At 41.8% G+C, this 12436-nt stretch overlaps 1 protein-coding gene across 1 annotated transcript in view; it reads left to right on the forward strand.

Annotated features, from left to right (window-relative positions):
* Jam2 (junctional adhesion molecule 2) overlaps positions 1-12436 on the forward strand; it is a 55448-nt gene that overhangs the window by 29590 nt on the left and 13422 nt on the right. Inside the window, exons 3-5 of the mRNA XM_075959045.1 lie at positions 4567-4674; positions 7155-7307; positions 11541-11737. Coding sequence (XP_075815160.1) covers positions 4567-4674; positions 7155-7307; positions 11541-11737 — 458 coding nt within the window. The remainder of the gene's footprint in view (positions 1-4566; positions 4675-7154; positions 7308-11540; positions 11738-12436) is intronic.

The raw sequence follows: 12436 nt of genomic DNA on the forward strand, positions 1-12436 counted from the left end.
GTGTGTGTGTGTGTGTGTGTTGGGAGAGAGCATCCACGGTGGGAGGACAACTTTGTGGAGTCAGTTTTCTCCTTCTACCTTATGTGGATTCCAGGGATGAAACTCTGGTCAGCTCTATAAAAGCTGAGCCATTTAACTTGCTGCCTGCTCACATCTTATTTTCTGCTTCTATGGTCTGTTTGGTTCTCGTGATGGCACTTATGATCAGTCATGATGCTGGTAGTGGATGCTACTGATCACGTACTTGGAGCTTCTGTGGTGGCCACTCTGGGAGCCATCTTTTAGCCAGCCGGGTGTTGGTCTGTTCACCTGAAGAGGAACTTTTGGCCTTCAGGCACCCTATCTTCAGAGATGAGCAAGATAAGGGTGGGGCAGAAACTCCATTAAGTCACCTAGGCAGTACACAATTAGGGCTGTATAACAAAAGGCACTCAGATAATTCCGTTAAGGCCTTGAGGTTGTAATATACTGCGTGATGACGCTAATAAGGCACACTGTATTGCGGGACAATTTTAAATGAGGGACGATGGCTAAGAGGATATCATTGCCTGAAAGTGAGTTGGACTCTGGAGTACTTACAGGAGGCCAAACAAAGTCGGCAACAGGCAAGAAGGGAGGCTGGGAAGGTTCAGAGTGTGCACAGCAGGAGAGAGTGACCTGACCTCGAGAGTCCATGAAATTCAGCCTTCTGCTCACATCCTCAGAGGCGTTTACCTAGGTCCAGGCAGATGCGGTGGGTGTGCATACCTCAGCTCTAATATCGCTGTTAAATGTCATCATTGCGTGCTTTAGTCTTACATTACTTTTAAAACATTGCGGCAAAATTCACATGAGTTTAAAATCTGACGTCTTATAATGTAAACACTTCAGTGGTACTGAGTATATCCAAGATGTTCTTAAACCACAACCTTCCCTAGACCCAGAACATTTTCTCTACCCCAAAGTGAAATTTTGTCCCCACTCGGCTTTTCTTTTTAAAGACATGTTTTATTTTTAACATGGAAAATCTTTCTATAATTTATCGCAATCAAATGTTAATCTCAGGGATGAAGTTACTGTGCTCAGTGGGAAAGTGCTTCATGGCAAGGCCAGTGCTTACCTGTGTACAAGGTGCTGGGTTAATGCAGGGAGAACACGTGTGAACACACTCATGGGGGGGGAGGGGGAGAGGGAGGAAGGGAGAGAGAGAAAGAGAGAATCTGACTCTAGAGTAAATATTTACCATTTCCTTTATTCACTTTTTTAAAATTGTCCTTCGCTTTTTTGCAGTAACTTTAAGTCTGTGACATTCTGTCATTTGTTTACATGAAACACGTTTCATTCAGGTTTTTTTTCCCTCGTATTTCTCTGATGTCAAAAGTTATGAATTAATCCCTGGTTCCCAGGACTGCTGGTCTGCCCCACTTCCCATGGTGCTGCCAAAAGCAGATTAAGCCTGAAATCAGGGCAGCTCTGCCAGCTTGTACATCACATGAGCAGCTCTCTGCAGTGTCCAAACCTAAAAGTTATTAATCAGAGCTTAGAGCGGCCATTTTCCTGAACAATGGTCTTTTTTTTCAATCAAGATTAAACAGATGTTTTAACAACATAATCCACCTTAATAGAAAAGGTTGGTACCTTTTGAGTATTAATGTGTCTTGTGTGAAGACATATGATTTATGTCAATTCTGCTTGTTTTACTATTCAAAGCAGAGGTAACATTTTAGTTCAGATTTGGGCAATGTAAACATAGACTTGTGGTATCATGTGGAGGTGACCTCACTGTTTTTCCCCATGGATGAAAAAAGCAGGCCACTTATGGAATACATGTTACATTCAAGGATAACATATCAAACACATGCACACACATATTTTTATATACTCAATTTTGACAAGAATCATTATTTTATCATTCCACTGATATGAGTATGATGCCCCTAATATGTGATCAAGGTCTAGCCCGATGCCTGTGCTGTAACTACCATGTCACCATAACCCACAAGCCAGATATGGGAAATTATGCCAGCTGGGAGTTTTGAATTTTGGCTGGAGAAAAGGGAGACTTAACATCCAGGTTCTTTATCCTGAAATGTTAGCCTTATAATTCTGGCACTTTCACTATCTGTATTAATATCCTAGGACTGTCTTAACAAAACACTACAGACTCTGAAGCAACAGCCTTGTTCTCTGACAGTTCTAGAGGATGGTAGCTCAAGATCGAGGTGTTGATGTCTTAGAACAGTGGTTGTCAACCTGTGCCCTCTGGCGGGGTGGAACAACACTCTAACAGGGGTCACCTAAGACCATCAGAAAACACAGATATTTACATTAGGATTCATAACAGTATCAAACAAAAGTAGCAACAAAATATATTTTTTTGTGAAGTAGCAACAAAAATAATTTTATGGTTGGGGTCACCACAAGATAAGGAACTGTATTAAGGGGTCACAGTATGAGGAACGTTGAAAACCACTGTGTTGGGTTTCTTGGCCTTGACTTCCCTGTGCAGAATACTTTCTCAAAGACTCTTAGAACTAAGTTTCCTAGCTTCTAAATCTTTGATCAGATGTTACCTTCTGTAGAGATCAACTATGCTATGTATATTGTGCCCTTGTCCCAGAATCCTTCATCGCCTCTGCTGCTTCTCTCGTCCCCATCTCTGACCTTCTGGGTTGCTTGTTGGCCTGACTTTTCTTGCTAGATTGCAGATCCCCAAAACCAAAGGATCCTTGCTCTGCCCCAGTACAAGAACAATGCTGGCTCCACAGTATTATTGGACATATTTTGAACAATTGGATAGATCACTTTTTCACATTACATATGCCTAGTAAGGAGATGAAAGTGAAGTCACTAGTGTAGGGAAAGTCACTGGTTACATTTTCTAATTGAATTTCCTCAGGTCTTTTCCTCAGGACAGTGTACATGTTTAGTTAAATATATAAAATAGTGTGGTGCGGTATCATATTATCTCTCAAGATGTAGGAGTAAGACAGAGAAACAGTGAAAAGGAGTGTGGGTGTGTGCATAACTGTTGGAAAACTCAACAAAATACGGGAAGGAAGCCTATCTAAAACTCAAGACTCCGGAAGTTACCACCCTTTCTCCTTAATCAACAGCACAGACTGCTTCCTCAGACAGGTCCCTTAGCACACATTTGTCTTTGGAGCAGAGCTGTAAACACCTCTGAAAATGATCGCTCCATGTGGCTTGAAAGCTTAAAGCTTTAAGCATTCAAACATATGCCTATAGACTTTTTGTCCATGATTATGCAGATGAGATATGGGGCTCTTTAAAAATGACATTAAATATTCTTAAACATCAAAATCAGACATATGGAAAGGATTTTAAATTTTTATTCAGTGAAAGTTCCTGTGCTTTTTTTTTAGGTCAAACCACATGCCTTATGATTAAAAATACTCAGAAATATCAAGTATTTCCAAAATATAAAGGAGCCTAATTGAAACAGATTTTGTTGTTGTTGTTGGTTTTTTTGTTTTGGTTTTTGTTTTTTGTTTTTTCAAGACAGGGTTTCTCTGTGGCTTTGGAGCCTGCCCTAGAACTAGCTCTTGTAGACCAGGCTGGCCTCGAACTCACAGAGATCCACCTGCCTCTGCCTCCTGAATGCTGGGATTAAAGGCATGTTCAACCGCCGCCCGGCAAAACATACTTTTAAATTACTTCTAGCTGGAGCTTCTGCTTGGCAGCTTGGAGAACTACTGAGACCAGTGTTGAGTGACTCTCCCTAGTCGTTTTGTTTGGACAGTCAAAAGAGGTGACTCCCTCACAGGCTCCAGAAATTCCTTAATGATCCAACTGTGGTCAAATTGCTGTTACAAAACTGATCATCTTTGCGACACTGAAATAAGATCGATGCGGAGACTTGTCTTTGAATAATTTCTCCAGATTCAAGCACAGTTATGGGCAGTCCTTTTGCAGTAGGAACCTACAATTAGTGTAAGGCTACATTAGGTGTATATGGAGTGAGTCACCAGGGGGAATGTCGCCTGTGAGGAACTTCTGTGCCTTTTCCCAGCATGCCTGAGATGGACTAAGGGTCTTTCTTAGGTGAAAATGTTAAGTACTCCCCTTGGCCTCCTTCTTGATGCCCATCATCTTTGCCTGAAATGACATTGTCTTGCCTGCATCTGCCATCGAACTTTAGACTCTTCAGATGCCAAGACTTAGACTAAGAGTAAATAATTAGCCACAGTGGCTGTTTATTAAGTACTAACAATTTTTAGGCTTGCATGTTTCACATAAATTGCTGCTTTTGAAGACTCACAATTGTGTGAGTCACTATCCCATTCATCGATAGAAACTCAGATTCCAAAACTTGGATTATGTCACATAATTATTACAGAGAACAGTTGTCATGTTCCAAATTCATCTTTGGGTGAAGCCAAACATGGCACCTATTGATGTGAAGTATTTATATCTCTGCGTATGACTGGATGGAGATGAATGGATGGATGGAAACGCAAAGAAAATTATAAAAAGTCATTTAAAGATTTTTTTAAAGCTTTTTAAATTAGTAACATGTAAGATCATAGGATCAATTAAAAGACATATTTTCCCTATTGTTTCTAGAGGCTATTTTAGCTTGTAAAAGCCCAAAGAAGACGACCTCCTCCAGATTAGAGTGGAAGAAACTGGGACAGGGTGTCTCCTTGGTGTACTACCAACAGGCTCTGCAAGGTAAGATACCATAGACTTGAAGAGGCCAGAGTGAGAGGACGTCAAGTGCAGCCCATATTCCTTCATTTACAAGTGGGAACGGGACATGACTGATTATTGAAAATGTGTTTCTGTAAGTGTGAGATGGAATGAATAGTGTCTGAGACCTAAAATACAACAGTTACAAAAACCAGGCAGAGCAAAAGTAGGTGAATTCCACCGAGTCCTGGGATCCTTGGTTGCTTAACACGAAACACAACTATTTCGCTGGCCTGGTAAACTAAGCTGTTAGTAAGGAGAAAAACACTGATCTGACTTTGGACCTATATGGCGCTGCATTCCTTTAATCTTGGCACCCTAGAGGCAGAGGCAAGCAGATCTCTGTGTGTTTAAAGCCAGTATGATTTACATAGCAGGACAGTCAGGACTACAAGAGAGACCCTATCGCAAACAAAACGAACAGAAGATGAGATTGGGATTAGGGTTGCTGCCCAGTAATAGCAGCCTTACCATCTTCCCCGTTTCCCTCTATAAAACAAGCCTACCACTGAGAAGCCTGGAAAGTTGGGATGTAAAAGTGGTATATTATCTGTATTTTAATAAATAAATAAATCTTGCCTGAAGACCAGAGGCAAAGCTAAAGCCACTAGAGGTCAGGTAATGGTGACACACACCTTTAATCCCAGGATTTGGGAGACAGAGGCAGATGGATCTCTGTGAGGTCAAGGCCACCCTGGACTACACAAGATCAATGCAGAAACAAATCCAGGTGGTGGTGCCTCACCTTTAATCCCAGCACTACAGGGAATATAAAATGAGAAGAGAGAGAGGCTTAGGCTGCTTGATTGACAGCCGCCCAGCCTTGGCAGAGGTAAGACTCCTCTGGTGCGCTAGGCTGCTTTGCTTTTCTGGTTTTTGGGTTGGACCCCAGTTTTTGTCTCTGGGTTTTTAGTCCTCGAGCTACACAGATATGTGGACTGACAGATACAAAGCCTGGAGAGTCGGAACACATAGACCGTTAGTTACAATAACCGTTAGCAAGTACTTTTCATTTGTTGTACATCTTTCACTCTCTACTCTCCCTTCGGATTCTATAATTTATTACTAATAAAAATGTGATGATGGTGGCTGAACTATGGCATTAGTTTGTATGTTGGTAACTTTTCTGTTGCTGTGAGAAAATACTATAACAAAGGCAACTTAAGGAAGAAAGGGTTTATTTTGGCTTATCACTCCAAAGGGAGAGAGTCTATCACAGCAGGGAAGGCATGGCAGCTGGGTCAGGAAGCTTGCTGATCACGTTTTCATCCATACACAGAAAGTAAAGACGTACAAAGGAAGTCCAGGGATGTATCTCCTCCAGCAATGCTCACCTCCTAAATGCTTGATAACCTCCCAAAACAGGGCCACCAAGTGGGGGGGGGAGCAAATGTTCAAAGTCATAAGCCCATGAGAGACATTTCTCATTAAACCACCACACTGACTGAAGGGCACATGTCTTTAATTCCAGGCACTCAGGAGATAGAGGCAGAGCTCTGTGGGTTTAAGGCCAGTCTAATCTATATAACGAGTCGTGGGCCACTCAAAGCTATGTGCAAAACCCTATATTAAAAAATCAAATTAATAAAATATTCCATCTGATTCTACTCCAGTAAGATAGGACTTAAGTTTCAAATGGCTAATAGAACAGATATTTTCACATTCATTTACTACAGCTGCCAATTTAGGCACTTGAATATTATACAACCCCATATTATTTTATTTATTTTTAATTTTATTACATATACTTATTTGGGGGAGTGGGGGAATGCATGCCATGTGGAAGTCAGAGAACAATTAGCAGGAGTTTCCTCTCCTTCCACCATGTGGAACTCTGGGATGAAACAAATTAGTGGACTCTGCAGCAAGCACCTTTACCCACTAGGCCATCTCGCTAGCTCAAAAAAAGCCCACTTTAATTCACTACTTGCAATTATCAAAATCTAATCAAGATAATATTTTTAAGGTCCTTTCCACCTACATAATCTTCCCTGGTATTACTTGAATGGCCACATATGAAATTCTGTTCTGACCTATTAAAACAAACTGTTTATTTTTGAAAGCAGAAACAGATACTGGACAGGTGGCAAGGCAGGCATTCAGTTGAGTTCTTTAAAATCAAACATGGTGCCAGATGTAGTGGTACACACCTTAAATCCCTGCACTCAAGAAGCAGAGGTGGGTAGATCTCTGTTCAAGACCAACCTAGTCTACTTAGAGAGTTTCAGGCCAGTCAAGGCTACATAGAGAGACTCTGGGAGGGTGGTGAAACTAAGTAGTCTTTAATAGTCTAAGATATCTTCCAAAATACATAATATGCACGTGTAAATTCAAAGTTTAAATTTAAGGTTTTACCAGGAAAATAAATGCTTTAATTTTGAATGTAGTAACTTGAGGAAGACATTACATGGAAAGTTGCTTGCATTGTTTCTAACATTATTATCTTTTTCTCCCCTCAAAAGGCGACTTTAAAGATCGTGCTGAGATGATAGATTTCAATATTCGAATAAAAAATGTTACAAGAAATGATGCCGGAAAGTATCGCTGTGAAGTCAGTGCTCCATCTGATCAAGGCCAAAACCTGCAGGAAGATACAGTCACCCTAGAAGTCCTGGGTAATGCGCACACACATGTGTAACTCCTGTCAGATGCCCCCCCCCATCACCTCCAGCCCTGGGGGCGAGACACTAACCCAGCCCCAACAGGACCACCACACTCTACAAGCGCCTTCTCAGCAAGACCAGGCTATTCCCCTCAGCTCACTGGCTGCTGAAATCACTAATTCATTTCCACAATCTCTCTGTTTAAGACTGAAGTAGCTCCTAATGGTTCCTCTCTGGATCATGAACATTTGCCCAAGATTCTGGGGTTTTGTTGTTGTTGTTTGTTTTTCAGTATTCTTCATGGTATCCCATAAGTTGATGGAAAACCAACAAAAGAAACAGCAATTTTAGACTAGCAGAAAAATCAGAAAGTATTTGGTTCAAAACAGTTAGTATTTATTTGGTAGCTAGCAGACATTAAGAGCTTTCACATAGTATTTTACTTAATCTTCACTACAAAACTAAATTTGACAAATGAGGAAACAGAAGTTAAACTGTTTGCCCAGTGCCACACAATTAGAACAAGTCCCAAGCATGTTATCCAGATGTCATCCACATCCAGATAAGGTTAACTCCAAAGCTAATATGATTAATCAGCATAAGAATGACTGGTAGACGCAAGAGTTCATATACAGCACTAGGTAGGACCATATTTTCTATGATGTTAACATAAAAAACAAGAAAAATAACCTTTTCTCATAAAAAAATGTCATTAAGAATCTTTCTGATGTAGTATTGTCTCTCAGCTTCTTGACTAAGGCCAAGTATAAAGTATATTTACATGCTTGTAAAGAGAAAATGTAATTCAGGAACCTTGCAGCCGATTTAGTTGGTATAATCATTTTCTATTGCCGCACAGTAAATGATCACACGCTTTCTTAAGAGAACAGTCCTTTATGAACTTCTTGTTCTATGGATGCAAAGTCCAGTAGCAAGGCTGGGTTCTACTCAGTGTTCCACGAGGCTGAAATGAAAGTTTTACATGGACTGAATTCCTTTCTCCGGGCTCCGGGGAAAATCTGTTTCCAAGCTCATTCTAGGTGTAGGCAGAGTTTTATTTCCTTAGGATTGTAGGACTGAGATCTCATCTCAAGCTACCTATCATCCAGAGTCACACTCATTTCTTCGAGGCTGCCCATGGTCCAGTGACCTTACCCTTTTCATCTTCAGTATAACAAAGGCATGCTTGGTCTTTCTTATACTTTGAATTGCCACCATTTCCTTCAGTAGAATTCACCATGCAACTAAAAGCCCCATGCTGGGGACTGGAGAGATGGGCCACAAGTGGTTAAGAGGACTTGTTGCTCCTCTAGATGATCCTAGCTGGCCCAGGTTCATTTCCCAGCATCCACATGGGAAAATGGCAAACCTGTTACTCCACCAGGTCCTGATGATCTGCTGCCCTCTTCTGGCCTCTATGGGCATTGCATGCACTTGGTGCATATACATACATACATTCGTATGCATTAAATATAAATAAGTAAATCTTTAAAAGGTCCATGTTGTGCGCCCAAATCCTCCTGTTTAATATTACAGACAATAGATTTGGAATCTTGTCTTTTTAAAAAAAAAACAGGGTTTCTTTGTGTAGCTCTGGTTGTCGTGGATCTTACTTTGTAGATGAGGTTGGCCTCAAACTTTCCTGCCTCTGCTTCTCAAGTGCTGGAGTTAAAGGTGTGCACCACCACGACCCCCTGGTGATTTTAAATCTTAATTCTATTTGCTGGATTTCATCACAGTACTTTTGTATTTTGGATATCTGAGAGACAATGTGTACATACTGAAGATGGAGATATTTTGGGACTGTCTTGGAATTCGGTCCACCATCGTCAGTCCCAAGTTTTCCAGATTATTAATATTTACCTACTAAATTCTTTTACTTCAAATCCCTAAAATTCACTTTTTCCAATCAGACCCCACTTCTCTTTTTAAGTTTAAAATTATTTTATAATAAAATAAAATATAATAAGATAAAAGACCACTTCTTAAAGTGTCCACAACCTCTCCAAAAGTACCACCAGCTGGAGACTAAGTGTTCAAACACAGGAATCCATGAGGGTCATGGCATTTCAGATCTTATCATTCTGCCCATGAGTCCCAGACACTTGTGGGTATTTTCTAAGGGGAAGTACATCCGGTCTAACTTCAGAAACCACTAGGCTCATGGCCCAAACACTCTTCTAAAGGCTGAAGTCTTAAATCATTCAAAGCAATCGCTTAGCCATGAACACTTAAAAAAGAAAATATACAGTGTTTCACAATAAACATTCCCATTCCAAAAGGGAATAATGGGGTCACGGAAAGGAAAGGCTGGGCCAAAGTTAGCCCAAGACAGAATGAAAAGTACCAAACTCCACAGCTCCATGTATACTGTCTAGGCCCTTGGTGGTGTCACCTGGGCTCAATGACCTTGGGTAGCCCCACTCTTCAGTTACCTGAGGCACAGGTGGCTTCTCATTTTAGATAGCTCCATTTGGTGCCTAAATGATTTCTCAGTGAAGGTCCTGACAATTCTAATACCATGGGCTCTCACTTAACTTGGGCTTTACCCTCACAGTTTCACGTCCAGGCCACACAAGAGCTCCATGCAAAGAATCTGAAACTGTTACACAGCTGTTGGAACATCTTTCTGGGCTCTTGGTATAACTTGTCTTCCTCTTGAACCAGAATGCCTGAAAACAGACAGACAGACCAGCAGCACCGAGCTAATGCCAAGTACTGTAGCTGGCTAAGATGGGTCCTGACCCTCTTGGACCTCAGCTCTAACAGCCTCTATGGCCTTTGCTACTGAACTGGGGCAGAAATCTTCCTTTGACGTCTGCTTTACAGAAAGACGCCTACAAGGCTGTGTTTTCAGGAAGGCTCCCTCTACAGGAATTTGAGTTGTCACACCATGGAGCTCTTCTTGATGAGGGGTTTTCTGCTCATGGCACCCTTTCTTCCTTCACGGTGCCAGTGTGTTTAACGTTGCAGCTGCTTTGTCTGGCCTCACCTTGCCCTCAGCCTGCAATTCAAGCACTTCTGTGCACCTCTGCTGGTTACAAACTTCACTTGTATATCTTTTCACTTCCTCCTTGTAAATCTGACAGAAAGCAGTGACGAGGTACCATGCACAGCCCGCACACTATGCTGCCTTGAGATTTTCTCAGCCACACAGCCTAGCCCACTGCCTTTAGATTTAGCCTCACCCCAGTTCTCAGGACACCAACAGAACGAAGCCAGATTCTTTGTCTGAATGTCATAGTAATTGGTCTCTGATCCAAATTCTGATACAGGGCAAGTCCTTCATCCCCTCGAAAGCCTTGTAAGCAAGCACAGTCTTTATTGTTTACCCGTATACTGGCGTTCTTATCTTCCCCACACCCACCAGAATAAACCATTAGCTTCTGTGTATAGCAGTTTAGGGCCTCTCCAGCCTACAGGTCCAAACTCTATTATAGTTCTGCAAATTAGTTCCTAAGGCTTATGAAATGTGTGGTCAGAGAGTTCCAGCAATGTTTGCACTTCTTGGGGCCAATTTTTGCTATTATCAACTTTTCACATTTCTGTGACCACCTACATGACAGGGAGCCACTTAAAGAATGCTCATGTTTTGAGTGTATGTAAGTCCAGCATGGTAGAGAAGTCATGGAGATGGGACCAGCTCAGCTGTGGCCTTGGGAGCATTAGGCTGCTTGTTCACATCCTGGCAGATCAGAGAGCAGAGAGGCCAGGAGCAGAACTAGGGTGTGAACCTCAAGGCCAGTCCTCAGCAACACACTTGCTCACAAGTCATTCACAACCTTCCCAATACCAGCAGCTGTGGGCCCAGTGTTCAAACCCACGAACCAGCCCATGGGGAGGATAGTTCATATCCAAACCCCAACACCCTACTTTATGAACTTAGGAGACTCAGAAAAATACTGGTCTGGCATCTTCAATACATGACTTTCTAAGCGCAAGTGTAATGACAACTACTTGGTGATAGGTGAGGATAAGGTGAGCAAATGAAGCGTACATGGTTTTAATAGGTTAGATGTAGAAATGGCTGTATCACTTTTACTTATATTCCTTTGGCCCAAACTAATGCATGTAACTCCCCTAGCAGCAAGAAGGGTAAAAAGTATAGTATATTGTACGCCCAGGAAAAAAGGAAATACATCTAGTGACTAGTGTTCCATCGGTAGCTCCGTGTCCCCTCAATACAGACTATTAAAACTCATGGTCAGCCAATGAACAACCTGTCCTCTGGCTTCCATTGTCTAGTGGCCCCTGCAGTTCCTTCCTGTGAAGTGCCCACTTCTGTCATGAGCGGGAGTGTTGTAGAGCTGCGGTGTCAAGATAAAGAAGGAAACCCTGCTCCTGAATACACATGGTTTAAAGACGGCACCAGTTTACTAGGGAACCAAAAGCTTGGCAAACACAACAGCTCATACACAATGAATACAAAATCTGGAATTCTGGTAAGGCCATTTCAGGTATTAAACACTAACCATCATTGTGATGCAATCAATGGTTATTAGAACCTAAAATTATACAGGATGACAGAGGAAATGCACAAAAAACTCAGCTGGGGATATACAAGGACCTCAGCGCTAACATGGACACAGTGACCACAGGAAAACCATGTTAGGATGTTGGGGTCATTAAACTTTCCCAAGGCTCCAGATCTTTCTTTCACTACAGTTTCTGTGGCTTACTATCTAGTACCTTCACTTGGATTGATTTGATTGTCTACTCCTTTCCTAGAGGGAACTGAGAAGGCTCCATAAATATGCGGTTCAAGCTTAGTGACATTTTTATAAACCATGTTTCCAATACAGATAATATCACATTGGATTTTAAATGTTTTGTTTCCAGCAACTCAAAAATCACTACAACTATTATGAAAAACACTCTTATAGGTAACATTAAAATTTGTCTTAGGAATTCTGAAACAAAGATACAGTCTTTCCTTTTATCTCTCTACTAGTGCAGTGCCACATAGAAGCCAGATCTTCTGATGCCTAGGAAAGCACACTAGTTCTGTAGCTAAATGAAGAGCGAGCGAGGAGGGGGGGGGGGGCTGCGCATAGAATAAGGCCATGCCCTAGCCTTTTCCTGTCCTCGGGAGCAGTCAGCAGGTCCGAGCGATGTTACACTGTGACATTGGCACCACACCT

This window comes from Microtus pennsylvanicus, chromosome 1, assembly GCF_037038515.1.
Source record: "Microtus pennsylvanicus isolate mMicPen1 chromosome 1, mMicPen1.hap1, whole genome shotgun sequence".
Taxonomy (NCBI): Eukaryota; Metazoa; Chordata; class Mammalia; order Rodentia; family Cricetidae; genus Microtus; species Microtus pennsylvanicus.